The sequence below is a fragment of the Triturus cristatus genome, chromosome 3_2, assembly GCF_964204655.1.
Source record: "Triturus cristatus chromosome 3_2, aTriCri1.1, whole genome shotgun sequence".
In the NCBI taxonomy this organism is placed as follows: Eukaryota; Metazoa; Chordata; class Amphibia; order Caudata; family Salamandridae; genus Triturus; species Triturus cristatus.
Window position 1 is genome coordinate 166561787 of NC_140584.1, and position 17516 is coordinate 166579302.

At 43.5% G+C, this 17516-nt stretch overlaps 1 protein-coding gene across 1 annotated transcript in view; it reads left to right on the forward strand.

Annotated features, from left to right (window-relative positions):
* The window catches only part of PCSK7 (proprotein convertase subtilisin/kexin type 7), a 199066-nt gene that overhangs the window by 179249 nt on the left and 2301 nt on the right, over positions 1–17516 (forward strand). The window contains exons 11-17 of the mRNA XM_085647442.1: positions 214–381; positions 4561–4668; positions 5298–5391; positions 9724–9880; positions 12141–12235; positions 16250–16343; positions 17076–17193. Of these exons, the coding sequence (XP_085503568.1) occupies positions 214–381; positions 4561–4668; positions 5298–5391; positions 9724–9880; positions 12141–12235; positions 16250–16343; positions 17076–17193 (834 nt within the window). The remainder of the gene's footprint in view (positions 1–213; positions 382–4560; positions 4669–5297; positions 5392–9723; positions 9881–12140; positions 12236–16249; positions 16344–17075; positions 17194–17516) is intronic.

Genomic DNA, 17516 nt, shown 5'->3' on the forward strand with positions numbered 1-17516 from the left:
ACAATGTTGTTTTTGCATTTTGTAACTTGTCCCTCTAAAGGTTCTGTTTTTTAATGTTTTTATTCTTGTTATTGTAACGTGTGTATCCCGAAGAGATTTGCAGAGTGATGTTTTTTTCTTGATTCTCAAAGGGATGTATGTAATCATTGTTTCTTTTAATGTGTTTTACTTGTGTGTCTGTTGATTCTCACCTCGTGCAATGCTTTCCTATAGGTGACCTCAGACTGGGATTTACAGAAGGGGACAGGCTGTACGGAAGGCCACACAGGGACGTCTGCGGCAGCCCCCATTGCTGCGGGGATGATCGCACTCATGCTTCAGGTGCGGCCATGTCTCACCTGGAGAGACGTCCAGCACATCATCGTCTTCACAGCCACCAAGGTAAGAGCACCTGGATGCTTGTTGACCTGAGCGGTGGGTACACCGGTGTTACATGGCTCAATGACTGCATATTTGCGTTCAGCTTCATCCAGATTGGGATTACCCATGACCCATAACTTTACCCGGGCTTACAGCTTCCATATAAACAACATTCACATGCCAGTGACATACCCTAACCACCACTGGACGCTGAACCGTTTTGGCTGTCTTTTTGTCCTTAATATCCCTACTGGCTAGCAGAGTTCACACCTGACTGGTCCCATTGCGGATCAGTCTGCTTCACTTTGAAAAATATGAAAGTAGCTTGATGACTTTTGCTTTTGTCTGCCTTTGCCATTGCTCTGAAGAATGTTGCTTGGGAATTATCGCATATGTAGTCCCACTTACGGACATCTTTTGTTAAATATTTGTGTTCTGTGGCATCAGACCACAAAAAAGTTCATAAAATGTTGCCTTTTCCTCCGAAATAGTTTTAAAATATCCTTGAGAGTAAAGATGTTGGTGAAAGAATGCCTGATTCATGTTCATTCACATGAGATATAGTAATGATATAATTCAACATATTGGTGCTCGTCTTCCGTTTTGCTCGGTTCAACTTCTAAAAATTTAGGCTTGATTTATGTATTTTTTTTCATCATTGTTCGGTCATAATTCTCTGGCAGTCATGGTTTGTTAGGCAATTGCAACCTCAATCCCCTGATTATCCTGGAAAGTGGATCTTTTTGACTACAAATTCTAAGCTGATGTATTTTCCTCAGGAATGTGATATTTACTAATAGCGATGACAAGTACTATACATATCTATCTCTACTTGCCTACGTGACCACCAACACATGCTAACTAGTATGATGGTATCCCGGCTGTGACTGCATTTTCGAGAATGAGATTGTTGTCCAAATTTCCTATTTTTGTTGTTAACTAGGATCTGGAATCCAAAATGTATTTTCTGATTGCAGCATATGATTTGTCATTCTTGTCTTTTATTTATTGGATAATTTTAGAGGTCCACACTCGCCTTTTTGTGGCTCCTAGCTGCTTTTTGGGCAACAGCCATTTGGCAGAGGTAGACATCTAAAAATAAGTATAATGTGCGTGTGAATGTCTCACATAAGTGACCGGGTCAGCTTGCCTTGCTGCAGTAGCACAGTACTACTCTCCTTTGTATCTGTGCCTTGCTCCTCATTTAAACCTTCACAACCGATCCATACGTCCGACCAGAAAATTACTCGCAAAGTAGGTCACTGTACATTTTTCACTCAATTTTCCTAAAAAGTTTACCAGGTGGGCACTTACTACATTTCAAACATATTTAAATGCTTCAAGTTCATTGACCTCTTTTGTCTAAGGGCAATTTGAGTGAAACAAGACGTTTCAAACCCCCCTTGACACTGGAGTTGTTTGTGAATGTGCCTCAGTAAAGGGACCTACTCAACTCAATGCCAGTCCCTCATTGTCAGCAAACAGCTGGGCTCTGTGTCTTGGTGATAAGTGTCACAAAGAGCCTTTTGTGGTGACAGGGATTTCAAAAGTATATCTAGTACCACCAGCTGCCTTTTGAACAAGTAAACAATGGAAGAGATGCCAACTTATAGGTTTTGAGTTCCTTCCATTCCAGAGCTACACCAAGCCCTGCGACCGGGGAGATGGGGTAGGAAACACAACAAGATGATGGATGAGTGCTGAAACATTTCAGACATTCACTCCTAGTCAAGAGATCTGGATTGAATCTGTCGTTCATTTGCTCACCATGGCACCCCAGTTTGCATCCAGCCATATGCAAATCAGCCTTGACCCTGCTACTCGTGGGAACAGTACAGGCCGAACTGCCAGGCAAGGTCCTCCCTGGACCGGAAACAAGCATCCTCAGAGTGTTTTTGGGGTTCACCCCTCGTCAGCCAGGCTAGCTTGAATCCAGTGGCACAGCGAGCAAGGGACCCACGAGATAGGCATACCCTTGGCCTCTTAGGGCAAACATAGCAAACACAACAAGATGATGGGCGAGTGCTGAAACTTTTCAAGCACTCACCCCAATCAAGTGATCTGGGTTTAATCCATTGTTCTTTTGCTCAACATGCAATCCCAGTTTAGACCCAGCCATATGCAAATCAGTCTTGACCTTGCTCTTCATAGAAACAGTCAAGCCCGAACTGCCAGGCCAGGTCCTCCCTGGACTGGAAACTAGCATCCTGGGACTGGTTTTGGGGTATCACACCTCATCAGCCAGGCTAGCTTGAATCCAGTGGTACAGTGAGCAGGGGACCCACGAGATGGGGTAGGGCCAGGCTACGTCACCTAAGGAGATCTCAAGGACATGCAGTCATGCTGATCACCTGCAGCTAACTAAACAAACTAATAATTTAAAAAATAGTTAGCTGCAGAGTGACTGAGAAGATTGCATTGAGGCTGGATCACCTTCTGTCTATCCATCACCTGCATAAGCACGTTTCAAGGAGGCCAGATGACAAGATGAAGGCCAGTGCTTTAGGAGATGCGCATGGATGCACTTGTTTCTCTTGATAGCTGCTGTTGTGTAGATTAAGTGCATAATCCTGCCAAGATCAGCATGTTTGTAAATGTGCTCGAAAAAGCCTAAAACACTATTAAGAAGATCTTTGACCTAAAATTGGTGCATTTGTCCTGTAAATGTATGAATACTAGTAATTCCTTACTGACCTAGTACAAAGATATATGCACAACCGCTTATTCCAGCCAGTTCCTAGCTTATGAAGGTTCTGGCACTTGATAATTGTCTCATGCAAAAAGCCTTGGACTACATTGGAAGATTAAATGAGATGCTCCTAGCATTTCTGACCAGGGCTACTTCGCCTTTAATGCAACATTGCCAACATTTCTGGGCAAGGCTGGTGGAGTTTTATTGGCATGGTGCTGGCACTTGTTAGCAGAGCAGAGAAAATAATCAATAGCTACTGTTTGCCCAGTTCCTGCACTGTCAGCACCTCTCCTGGAAAAAATATGCTACATGGTACACTTTCAGTACTTTATTTTTGTGTTGTGTTGCTGTGCTGTGAAGAAGAAAGGCTAATCTGTTCTTCCACAGCACTAAAAAACGCTCCTGGCACTTTCTTTTTTGGTGTTACTGACTAAGGAATGATGTATATCCCTCTCTCCTCTGCTTTCCCTTATTTTCACTTCAGTACCGCAACTGCGTATGAGAAGGGAACCCTTTGTATGCTTGTGACGTAGCCCCCGGTCAGCCTGTGGTAATGGCCGTTTGTCACCTGTCATGAACTTTCCAAACCTTACTCCTTGCTATTCTACTGTGCAACAAGGGCTCTGACTTCGTAGAACTAAAGCTCTCCAGACAGGGCTAACAAAGGAGACTGTTTGGCTGTCACAATTACTTAGCGTTTGCTCTGTTTGTTCACTAGTCCTTCAGTGTGCCCACAAAGGTATACTTGTGTTCATGCGCAGAGCTTGGTACTGTTGTGTCTGAGCACAGACAGATTGGTAGGGTGGGCTCTTTGTCTTTGCAGATATGTGTTGACGTCATGCTCTTCGTGCAATGGATAGTTGTTGGTCTTATTCCTTCTGTACGCAGATCCCTTTCGACAGGTCTCAGACTATCCACAGCTATTACTAAACCTGACCATGCCATAGTATCCATCCCGTGTACTGAACAGGCCTTAAACAATCACAGACTTCTGGCCTCAGATGTACAGACGCAATTTAACACCTCACCGTGCTTCAAGCTTGTGGTTCATTTTCTGGCCTCTAAAAAGTTTTTCCACAGTCTGAGGCCTTTCTTGCCAAAATAATGACACACGCACAGGCGTAGATCACCCTGCCTTGAGTTTGCCTTACTTTGAGTTTATAAATAGAACATCAACACGTTTCTTTCATTCTGTAGAATGTTAATAGGAGATAACATGAACTATGATAGTGCGAGTCCTATGTTTGTGGAGGCTGTCATGTAGGTGTCTTCTCTGATCTGTAGATGAGATGAAGGTATTTCATACCTCGGACCTCAGGCCTCCAACTGTGCCCATTGTGTTTTTTGAGAGAAGACCTCTGGCCTACTCCGACTCCCCATCCATGTAGTTTGTCACGCTTGCAGGCTCTACTTTGCTCCCAGCTTTGTCTCTCACTCTTACTTAGCACTCGTTCCTCATCATAGGCCAGTTGCCCCTCACTTTCATAACCAGTCCCTTCTCATTTCAGTATGAGGACCGCCATGCAATATGGGAGCGGAACGGAGCCGGCTTCAACCACAGCCACCAGCATGGCTTTGGCTTGCTCAATGCTTGGAGGATGGTCAACGCAGCCAAGGTAAGGGGCTTCAGGGTGGGGTCATCCACCATTATGGAGAGGGCTGTAGTTGTGAAGTCTGGTTAATGATTTCAAGCTAGGAGACGGTGTGACCTGCCCTCCGTGATAGAGAGCTTCAGAGACTGGACGCAGACAATGCTTGCATGAAGAGGCTGGACACAAGGTCATGTGACCTGATAGGGTGCGTCAGGGACCGGAGGGTGTCATGCTACCATGGCAGTAGGACTGGATGGAGTGACCTACCGTGTTATGGGAGAGTGGGACATTAGAAGAGGGCGCAATACAGTCAAGGCAAGGAGGCAAGAGTTAATCAACTATCATGTTAATGCGATGGAAACAGGAAGAGAGAGTATTGCTGACGTAGTGTGGACTCGACTGGGGGAACAACTGCAAAGTTAAAAGGCATCATGCACTGCAAGGTGGGGTAGGGTTGTGAAGGTGGGGGGGACTGGAGGGGCCATCTTTATGTTAAGAGTTTTAGGTATCGGTAAAGGGACCTTGCTGACACAAAAAGGGGTTTGAAGGCTCTCCTCTCCGTGTAAGGGTGAGTAGGGAGTTGGGAGCTGAAGGTAGTACTACCAAGCTAGAGTTCAGTCTCTCTCATGGTCGTCTCTGCCCTCCTTACCTAGATCTGGGAATCTGTTCCATACCTGGCTTCCTACACCAGCCCCACATTGATGGAGGAGCGGAGCATCGGGCAGAGCCTGGAACTGGTGTGGAATGGTGAGTGGGGCATTATTACTGTTGGGACATCTTGGCCATGACCATCTTCACCCTTGCTGTCCCAGCCCCTCTGCCCTGGATATAGCACTTTCTATTGCTCTAAGCCTACAACGCCTCTGCTGTTCTGACCTGCACTAGCCCCTCTCTACTCACCTGCAGCACTGCCTTCTCTCCCAGTTACTCAGTCCTGACCTGAGGCACCAGTTAAATGTCCCTCAGGCCTGACGTCCAGCACCACTTATGCCTTAGTCTGTAGAGTCTTCTGCTTTCTGAGAGCTTGTACCTGTTCACCACCTCACCTCTCACTGTAGCTCCTTATCCCCCCTTCTATTTCTCTCTCAAATGTCACTCCTTATGTAATACACACATCTTTATCTCTAAACCTCTCTTTTATTCCTCACCTCGTTGTAGCTCCTTATTTAATTCCCTGTCTCTCTTCCATCACTCTTCTCTTCCTACTTCTGGATTTACTTCTTGCTGCCTCTTTACCAGACCATCTTTGCATTTTTTTGTCTCGCCCACTTCTCGCTCTCATTCCTCCATATGTACCACTTAAACTCACCCTTAACCTCTTTCTGTACTTCACTATCTCTCTCAAACCCTCTGTATTTTTGTCCTACCCTTCCTTTTTTTAGCTCTTTTCACTTGTCTCTATCTCTTTATATGCCTTCTTTTTGCTACATGTACCGTTGTCTCTTTCTGATTAACCCTCTTTTTCTTTATACTTCTGTGCCCATCTAGCACTCCCTGTATCTCTTTATCACCTCTCTGTACCTCTTACCTGGATCCACCTTCTGTCAGCTTTTCACGCAGTTCCTTCCTCACAGTCCCTCTAAACGCTGTAATGCATGCCTGTATTCTGGCAGCCTGATCTCTGAAACATCTGTACACGAGTCCTCTGGCTGCCAGCCCTGGACATGGGCCAGGCTCGCTCTCTGCCGGGCTTCTTCCCATTTTAGGCAATGTTTGGGCTTCTGAGTTGAAATAGGAGTTCTCTCTGTAAACAGCACATCTGAGTAAGAGCTACTGGGGGAAGAGGGGGTGCAATAGTTATCGAAGTCAAGGTGCACATAATCGTGAGAATACATGACTGGGTTACATGGACTAAGTGGTGGAGAGTGGGATCAGGTGGGCGGGGTTAGAAGGGCAGGTAGGTATACATGGAGTTGTTGGCAGATAGGTTTAAGCTGAGGTAAAGCGATTGTGAAGTGTGAAAAGGTTACAGGGGCAGGGTCACCACTTGAAGTTCAGTGAAGTTAGTGCTGGGCGGGGCACCGACGTGGCATGGGTGTGGGTGGCACTGGGAGGAGGCTAGATAAATGTACAGAGGAATGAAAGCGATAGGAGTGGCATGGAGTTGTGGAAATCCACAAGCGTGTAAGGCTTCGCACACTCTTCATGTCTGCTACATGAAGTCACTCTTTTCAGTTTTTTACTTCTCCTCGCTTAATCTTTCACTTTTCCAAGTCCACGTGTAGAGCGGTGTTACAACTCAGAAGGTTCATTCATGTTGTATTGTGCCTTTGACAGAGCAAGCTACTAAAAATCCTATGTACTTGTTTAAGTGGCGCTATGTGACTCTCCTGTGTGCTCAGTGCGCCTTGACCCCATAGGACGCTCAGTGGCCACCATCAGGAATAGTGGCCCTTCAGTCATAAGAAGGCATCCCAATGCATCCTGTTTTTCCCACAGATTTAAACAGGTTTACGTATTTTGGGAACATTAGACTCTGACACAGGACACATTCTTTGATAGCTTCCCTAATAGGAAATGTACCACAGAATCTATCACAGTAGTAAAAACTAGAGAAAATGCACGAAAAGTGAGTATTGGTGCAGACATTTCTCGTGGAGCGGTGGTGTTCCCTGGTCTGGTGTTGAAGCCTGACGGCTGTTCCCTGAGAGATCTCATTCTCCTCCTAGCCCTCGTTCTGTGAGCTAGCTCGTGGTTTTCCGAGTCATGTGTGGGAAATTTGTTTTACCTATATGCAGGCAAAGTCAGTGGACACCTTTTTGTCTCCTATGCTGGAAAATTTGGAAAATATGGTTTATACGTTCACAAAATGTTTTATACATTTGTAACTTAGGCTGTGTCATGACTCCTAGGCTGACAGTTTCATCGTAAAATTATTTGCCATAAGTTGGCGCAGGTTTATAAGGTGACAATATCTTGGCTTATAAACATGTACTAGGAGATGTATTTCTCATGGCTGCAGACCTGTAGTTCATTCCCCCGTAGGCTAGCAGACTCATAGTCTATGGTGTCACACTCTTTTAGTTACAGAAAATAAATCCTGAATCACATGCTGGCAAATTCGTGGTACGCTGCTTAGCAAATTATTGTGTATGGAATATAATAAACACTAGAGCTGTATGTTGCAGAATTCGAAGCATCGACACCAAAAGGGAAACATAGCCCAACCCATGAGTGGTCCAGAGTGAGCACCAGGAGAATCACACACGATGGCGAGGGCCACAACAAGAAGTGGAAATGAAAAGCCCTGAGTGGTGATTGTGCCTGGCGAGCATAATCACTTAATCCCACTCTATACACTCTCAGCCAGGTGTGTCTTCAAAGCCCACCCCCTCACTTGTGCTGCAAGTGTTCTGGGGACAGTTGATGCCTCTTCTGACCCTTGTGAAGCTGTGGTCCATCTGTGATTGTCAAGTTTAACTGACCATGTTGAAGAACAAAACTGGCCTACCCATAGGCCTGCGTAACCTTATCAGATGTTGGCCTCAGTATGTTGGGGACTATTCAAGCAAAGAACTCCACAGTGACTGATAATTAATGTTGTGTGCCCTGGATACCTACAGACTGCAACCACAATCCGATGAAGAATCCGGGGCACTCTGCTATCAAAAGACACCAAAGTAACAGCAACTAAACGTTTTTAGTCCTTGAACTCTCATTGTAATGCACGAACTGCCACCACAGCAGTAAAAACCTCACTGCCACATAACAAACCACCACAGACTTTGGAGTTCTGCTGTCTTGCCAGTGTAACAACATTCAGATCTACCACCCCCACATCCCTGTCTTGTAATATTGGCTCATTGACTGTCTACCAGCTAGTGTTCGTTACCAGCAGTTGTGATTGTTTTGCAACTTTGTGACCTGAGCAGGTCATATACTCTGCAAAGCCTTAGGTGACAGTGGACTTGTTAATTTATTATGGCGTAGCCACCATCTTGATAACAGTGTGTTTATTCTGTTTGGGAGCTACAAGGCCTTGATGATTCTTTATCTGTTTATTCCTTAATATGTAAATGAAAGAAGTGTTGATTTTAGGGCCAACACTTGCATCTAAATATTTACCTGTATTGAGTGTGGGCACCTGTATACCTAGTATTGGCCAGCTTTTACACTACCTCCTGAGTTGACCTTGTCTGCTTGACCACGGCTACCACTGTAAAGACAAGGAGACCAGGGGAGCCATGGTTCACCACTGTAGGCTTATAGGATGGCCTCATCACTGCAACTCATCATGGACACGGTATCCACTCTTAAACTTTTCATCTACAAATCACTGCAATCTCAGTGTTATTCGAACTTGGTTGAAAAAAGCAACCCAGTGATGCATCATCCACAATCCATTAAGCTGTCACATGAAAATGTACCCACAGGACGCCTGATTTAAGCCCATGGATTTTCAAAGTCTTTAGTTCATAGGGGAACAAGTTGTGGCAAATTTAGGGCTTGCAGCCTAGAAATCTTTAGTGACTTCAAGTAAAGAGAATCCAATGTTCATGTTGGAGCAAATCAACCTCTTTGTGACTGGCATATTCCTACCTTATCAGGCACATAGGTGGTTCTATGCGATACATTCATGGGCCTCAGTCTGCCCAGTGCAAGGCTGGTTTTCCAGCAAACGTGGAAACCGGCAAACCAGGCAGCTGTTATGACAGTTGGGTATGGTTATTGATGGTATGGTCATCTGGTGGTAAAATTGTTTCAATTGCTGTTGACTGGATCAGTCGTTGAAAGGTCTAGGTTTTGTTTTAGGGGTTTGAGTCCTTTTGAGGGTGGGGGGCATCCTTGTAGCTTTTGTTGTAGAATGTCATACAAGCTGGGGATACTGTCCTGTAATGAGCTTGGATGTTGGGGTGGGTCTTGTTTGCATGGCAACAATTGGTAGGTAGTCTTTTATTGGAAGGGACACCCATTGCTGGCATGGATAACTGGTGTTGGTAGGGAGTGCTGTTGACGGTAGGTGCTGGTGTAGGCATGTTATGGTGGGGATGGTTCTTAGCCATGGCAGCTGTTGGTAGGCCAGCTGTGGTTGATCCTGGGGTAGAATCAGTGACCTCTTTTTCTTTCACCTGATCCTAGTGACAGCTGCAGATCTGGAACAGTCTGCCATTAAGACCCTTGAGCATGTGGCTGTGACAGTAACGATAACTCATCCACGTCGTGGCAACTTGGAGCTCAAACTCTTCTGTCCCAGTGGCATCTCCTCTCTCATCGGAGCCACCCGCAGCATAGACACGTATGTACCTCATAAATGCAAACTGCACAGGTTTTGACTACATATGTGTGTGCCACCCTGACCCTGGCTCCTGCTTTCACCACGCTTTGTAGTATAGTGTAGTCTACATTATGACAGCAGGGAGGATGGGATCTAACGTCGAGTGTCCTTAGTGCAGTGGTTCTTAACGCACATTGTTGCAATATGACAAAACACTTAACTTTGACGCACAACATTGCCCAGCAAAGTGCATTTGAACCATTTCTCCCTAAATACTTTATAGAGGTACATCTGTGCACATAAACATATAACAAAAGTCCATACAATTGAAATATTTCTTTGAAGTCCTAGAACCAACGTTAACACCCCCTTGCTAACAGTATATTTCCCAACTTACCATTTTCATTGTTCTCCATATGACAGGTTTTAAAATAAAATAAACCTTTGCCAAACAACAACAAAGAATAGTAAGTGATAAAAATCTCACACTCACTTTTACGCATGTAAAGGACTCAAAATAAACTTGACCTTCAGTAAATGACAGGTCAAAAAGCACTAACTTGCCACTTTAACAAACCTAGAACGACAGAGCAAGCAAGTTATGTTACTGTACCCTGTAATTTCACTGTCCCCTTAAAATCCAAGGTGAGACACGTTTGTAAACAGTACCCCGTTGTAACATTTCAGATTGAAAACAGCAGTGAATATGAGGATTACAACGTAGTCCATGATGATAATGAGGCTTGAAAGGTAAGCCTACATAGTCCCTCTTTGACCTTCACAGTCCCAGCCAGAATGAGACTACATGAATACATTTAAATAGCAGAACAGTTCCTGGGTAATACGACTATGTTTTGCAGCTACCCAACAGGGCAAGTGGGTCGGAGACTCCCTATTGAGATCGCAACACAGGCCTTCACAACTATCAACAGATGTGTTGCCGTGCAAAAGCTATTAGTTACTGGTCTAGTAATCGTGGTCACTACAGGGGACCCAGTATGGCTGCGCGACAGAAGAAAATTAATGCACAAAGTAGAAAACGCATGTTCCCCTACAGACACAATAACTACATGAAGTGAAAATTTGAGAAGCCCAAAAGAAGCACAACACATAGTTTCATACACACAGCGGTGTACCTTCACTTGCACTTGCTAGCAGCCCTTTGCTGATGCCAGAATGGTATCACACACACAATGCTCTGTACTTTGAGTTGTCGTGCGCCTCATCTGGATTGTGGGACACAAGAATCCTCTTCGGCAGCAACAGCTCGTCCTCCTTGAACCTGTTTATTCTCTGCTCCAGGACAGGCGAGGCAGCTAAACCTGGCTGCTTGGTGTCACAGATGTGTTTCCTGGACAGCTGCTGCAGTTGGTTTTGTGGACTGACAGATATTCTATACACTGATAGGACTAGACAAGTTCAGTTTCTTTAGATCTGGCCTAGAAGTTTTAGCTAAATACCTCACACTTTCTTAAGAAAAATCATAATAAATATTCACCCAAAAATCAAAGGTTAAAGTGAAGTTATAATTAATTTATTAGACCATAGTGTGTGTTTAAAATAAACTCTGAAATTCACTGAAAATTGCACATTTAAAGTTCACTTATGTTTACAAACCAAACCTAAAAAACACTGATATTTGCTAGTTATGGTTCAGTAAACTTACCACGAGTTGCACCTCCTTATGCACTGCTTATGATCTCACATTTTGCATTACGCGTGACATGTGTTAATTACATCATTGATAAAATTCCCCTGCCCCCTACCTCCCCAATGGCTCTGACTGGCACGTGCCATACCCTCGGGAGATTACCTATGGGAAATGTCCGCCAAATTCCATGTGGATTCACCAAACAATGCCATATTTATTACCAAACCAACACTTTTTTTAGCCCATCCAAACCTGCACAAATTTAAAAATACAAGATTATGGTAAACATCCTAGGCCTTTTCTCACAATTGCTGCTGTATTAACTGTATAGTGATGGGAAACAATCAAATTCTCAGGACACATTCTTTGATTGCTTCCCTAAAATGAAGTTTACAACAGAATCTATGACAGTAGTAAAAACTAGAGGAAATCACATTCACCCAGAGTGCACTAAGATGGAGCAGTATCAATACTAAAATGATTGAGACTTGTCTCCTTAATCCCAAGCCCCGCCATTATGGTCCAGAAATAACATTAAAGTACTTAAATCTTTCATCCAGTACCGAATCCTGATTGCCAATGTTCCCAGAAGCAGCTAACCATTAATGTTTGCCTCCTACCTCCTTCTAGGGATCCTTCTGGCTACATTGACTGGACATTCTCTACAGTGAGGTGCTGGGGGGAGGAGGCTGAAGGCACTTACCGGATCTCCATCATAGACACAGGTGAGCATGGATGGAGCATGACCCCCTAGTTACAGCATTAGCTGTGGCTCTAAGATGTTCGCTGTTTACTATCTTCTAGGAGGAAGTATTTGAGGGTTGGTAAAGTTTGTTACATCAGTTTCGGTGTTCTGATCTGTGTATGGCGGGCATGCATGGTTAGCTAAGAGAGTTCTGGTTGTGTTGTGTAGGGGAAAAGACCTCATATGTCTAGAAGAGATTGTTTTTATTTGCCTTGCATGCAGATAAGCACTTAAAGGGGTTCTTTGTTATGATGGAGTGCAAAGATGCCATTCAGTGTTATGAAGGAGGCCATGGAGAAGCTGAAGTAACGAATGGGTACAGTAAATTGAGAGACCTTGAGTTCAGTACTAGTGTTGGAGGGCTCAGTTTTAGAGTGGGGTCAGTGCAGGGGCTGGAGGAGCTCCTTGATGCTCTGGAGGAGCCATGACTGCAGAAGAGGGCCAAAGGGGTTTGCAGTGACAGTGAAGAGGGCCAGTGGTGCAGCAGAAAGGATGTAAGGGACTGTAATAGGAGTAAAAGGATTGAAACAGTCCAGTTTGGGGCAATCTAAAGGTTCCTACACGCAAAAAAAGGACAAAGGAGTTGATGGAACAGGCCTCTGATCGCATTGATGCAACAAGGGGGCTGCAGTGGTGTCTTTGTGGTACAGTAGAAATCTAGAAGGGCTTTTGGGGGGCGGTTAAGGCTCTTTTAAATGCAGGACTGTGTGGGCTCCAAGTTGTTACTGCAGGTTTAATAACGTGTTGAGTGGAGGTGTAGGCAGAGGGTGCAGTAAAGCAACTGAGTCCACGGGTGCCATGGGGGAAATGGCAGGGCTTTTGAATGCTTTGAAAAGACCGCAGTAGTGCCTTGCATCTAAATCAATAGGGAGTGATGCTGTTGATTTATACAGAGTGACACTTTCTGCACTTTCTCGGGTAGGCACAAGTATTATCTGCCTGTTGCTTGTGTTTTTCAGTTATGACTTGTTTTGTCATTCATTTTGTTGTGCTTTTCAGTCACTGCGTTGTGTTGAGAGGTTGGTTACTTGTATTGTTTAGCTGTTGGCTTGCAATGAATAGGAATTTTCTGTTGTTTTTTGAGTTGTAGCATGTGATCTTCAGTTATAAAGTTACAGATTTTTTTTCAGTTACAACATTTGCGTTTTTTTGGTTACTGCTTTAGTGTTTGAGATTTGGCTTTTGTTAGGTCTGGTTTGATCAACTATAGTTGGTGCAAGGGTGTATGCGTAGTGCAGGGTTGCCCAAGGTGCACGAGCCCAGGAGGTGCAGAGAAATAGAGTAATATCTTCATAGATATGGCGCTGTTTTGCATGCTTCCTTTTATGCAATGCAGCGCAGTAAAGTTGGTTGCCGTGTTGCATTAGATGTTAGTAAATCTGTCTTTTGGAGCATAGTGAAGAGTAGCAACTGAAACATGTTGAAGCTAATAAGTGGCAGCCTTTTAAAGCATCAGTGTTATCAAACCTGCAAAATACATTAAAGTAGGAGTTTGATCCCTGTAGACCCAACAGAAGCTTGGGCATCTTAATTACTTCCACCAGTGTAATGCAGTTCTCTCCTATTCTAGTGCTTCTGCCTATTTACAGTGACTCAAAGTAAGAGCATAGCCCCAATGAGAAGCTCATTGAGATCACAATCAATATTTTGCGATTTTAGACCTTAGTGAGAGCTCGTCCATAGTTTGTTCACTAACTGCCTATTGGGTTTCGAAGTTTTATTTATTTATATATATATTTATATATTTATATATATATATATATATATATAATATACACACACACACACACACACACACACACACACACACACACACCTATATTATAGGGACATTATAGTTAGGCACAGATTTCACTCGTACAAAACCAGCGAAATTCAGCAGTTATAGTTACCTGAGCTAACAATAAATTAAGCCCCTGCAGTGCACTGCTTATGACCTACAAATTACATCACTCATGACTTGGTCAGTGGCATCACTCATGACATCTCAAATGACATCACTGATTCCATCATCCAGTGAGTGTAGTTGTATTCAAAATCCTTACGGGAAATTGAATGGCGAAAACGTGTTTTCAGAGTCGGCCTTTTTCTCGGCCCCCGCTTGACGAATCACCCCAAAACTTTCAACACAGCAGCTGAAGTGAGTGGCGCACAAATTCTAAGAATTTTGTGAAGATTCGTCAGTGGGCCCCACAGTTATTGGCAAAGCGATAAAATAATTTTCCTATAGAACCTAGGTCCTACCAGGCGGTTGCCAGTAGGTAGTTATAGTTAGGACCTAGTTTTACATCTGCCTCATCTTCTTTCCGGCAACCGCTTTGGAAACTGACTGCTTTTGCAGTCTATTCAGAGCATGTGCATCTAGAGCCACACATGCAATGAATGGAAAATGTCACTCTGTAACTATCTTATAGTGTTTAGGGCTGTAGATTCCCATGAATTAAGCAAATAAGTGATGGGTGAAATGCTTGAATTCATCTCAGCCACTGATAATAATTCAGGGCTGCATCACAGTCCTTTGCGTTTTTGCACACTGTGCCACCTCAGATTAGACCCAGAAAACGTTTGTGATGTTTTCTGATTGGCCAGTTTAAAGGAGACTGTTCAGTCCTGATTGGCTGGTCACAACATGAGCAAAATATGTTGTAGCAACCTGTGCAGGACTCGTGGACATGGCCCCTAACTCACACTTTGATTACTTGGCAACACTATAGACAACCTGTTGTGGCAGCTATTACAGACTCTGGGGCATGTCTCCATTGAAATGCATTATAGTGAATGCTTGTTTTTGAACGGACCAAAGAGGAACAAAGATGAAGGGTGATAGCAAATTGTATTCATAATATAAATCTTTTGTTGGCGGTGCCATACTAATTTTAGGAATTGTGGTATGTTCTAAAGTGATTTTACCCTTCTAAAATGCTGATTCTCTGCTGAGATTTTTAGGAACGATGTTTGAGAAAAGATGGATAAAGTATTGTTATAGATTTTACCCACATGTTGTGGCAGCCTTTACAGCTAATCCGCTTCAGCCACTGGTTTAACTCTCTGAGTGACAGCATTCTGCTCTTACACCATGTGCACTTAAACACAAAAGTGGTCCCCTTGTACAGATTTACAAAAAACATTCACAAACATTGTCAAATTAAATAGTTGACAGCCAAATCAAAACATATTATCTCTGCCCGGGCTTATTGTTCAGTTGCCTCTTATGTTTTTTCCATTGCTGGCTTGTGTTTTTGAGCTGCTGTATACGTTTTTCAGTTATTGGCTGCTTATGTTTTTCTGTCGTTGGCGTGTAAGTTTAATTTGTGACCTTTTGTTAAACAGTTGATGCGTTTTAACATTCAGGTTTTGTTCGTTTTAGCTGTTTTTCTTTTATTGCTTACCTTGTGTAGTTGGTTTCTGCTGCTCAAATATGCTTTGTGCTTCTCAGATGCATGCATGTTTCAGAAATACCCTGTCCTTCACAGTTAAGCCTTATGTTTTGTTATTCCTTTAGGACTTCCAGTTTTCATTTATTTATTTCTTATATTTGTATTTTACAGTTTTCCAATTGCAGTTATTGTTTTGCTTTTCATAGTCATTTGCATTTTTTCAGAAATTAGTTTGTACTTTGTAGATTTTGTCCTGTTCTTTATGTATAGTCTTGGGTTTTTTCAGTTATATGTTTGTTTTTTAGTTTGTCTTATAGTTTACAGATACTGCTTGATTTTTCAAGTTGTTGCATGTATTTTGCCTAAATTGACTTATTTTTATACTTATAGTATTTAGTGCATGCTTTATATGTTATGTAATGATTCATGTTTTTTCAGATCTTGGGGCTATATTTTTTTATTGTGGGCTATGTCGAATGTTACAGCTTGTGTTTTCCGACTGGTCTTGTGTGTGTGTTTTTTTATTTATTTCAGATCTTGTGTTTTTCATGTATGGCTTGTGTTTTTCAATCATGATTTTGCTTGTATTTAAATTTAATGGTTTTTGTTTTGTGCAGGGGAGAAGTCAATGGCCAAGGGAACCGTGAAGCAGTGGCATCTGACACTCTATGGCTCGTCATGGACCTTGAACGAAGTACTAGCTAGGCAAAGGTATGGATTGTAGCCCTCCCTCACCACCCAGAGAGAAAGATGTGCTTCCTTTAGTGCTCTCACATCGCATAATTTAGTATATGGTTACATGACTTCCATGCACCTTGTTACCACAGAGATGAGTCCTTATGCACTGGTGCTCGACCCGCACACCTAGAGGGGAGAATACTGTTTCTGCATTCTCTAGTTTACACCTGTAGAGCAGTCTGACACTAATTTGGACTCTTACTCTCACTCTGAAAGCCACCCTGGTCTGGCTCTAGTAGTAACAGAGAGCTAGTATCCACCCCAGCAAGAAGACCTTCCATTCCACCTGCTGGGACACTCAGACAGTAGAGCACTGTTGAGTTGCAGTCCATGACCTCTTTCTCCACAAGACTAAATAGCTCTTGTCTCTCCTCTGTTTTTCCCTCGCTCATCCCTCCTGGTTCTTCTCTCTTTTTGTCCGCTGACCTCCAGCAGCTTCTTCAATTTCAACACACTCCCTGGCTGATTGTCTTTTTGCTCTTTTTCTCCACACATACTGCTAACTTGCTACTGTTTTCTTCACACACTCTGCTTCATACTCTGCTTATTTTCCCATACACCCCCTATTTTGCACTTCTGCTCTTTGCCCAGCATTAGTTCTCATCATGGCTTTGTTTCCCGCACAGGCTTAGGGCTGCCTCCTTCCTCTCTGATTCTCCTCCACAATCGCCCCATATTTATTGCAAATCTTCTACTTTTCAACAGATTGGTGGAGCACGCCATGAGTGGTCAGTATTTGGACAACAGCTTTTCTCTTCCTTGTCCTCCGGGACTTAATATCTCGGAGCAAGAGACATACAGAATTACAAGCAATACCCTAAAGGTGAGTTATCTGTTCACTGTCTGAGCACCTTGGACAGTGGGCCCCGTAGAATGACTGTATTAGAAAAGAGACAGATGAGAACTCGTGGTATGGGGTAGAGGTGCTGTGGAGACGGCTAATAGGTGTTACAATGCCACATCATTGCAAGGCTACAAGAGCACACATCAGAATGTCAGGTCAGGGCAGTTTTGAGATGGAAAAAGACTTGTTTTCAGATAAGTAAGTTGACTTGGCAGGGGCAGATGAATGAACAGTTTTGATCACTTATGATTCATTTGCTTTGTTAAAGAGTTTGCAGAGGAGGATCACTGTCAGCCTGTGGT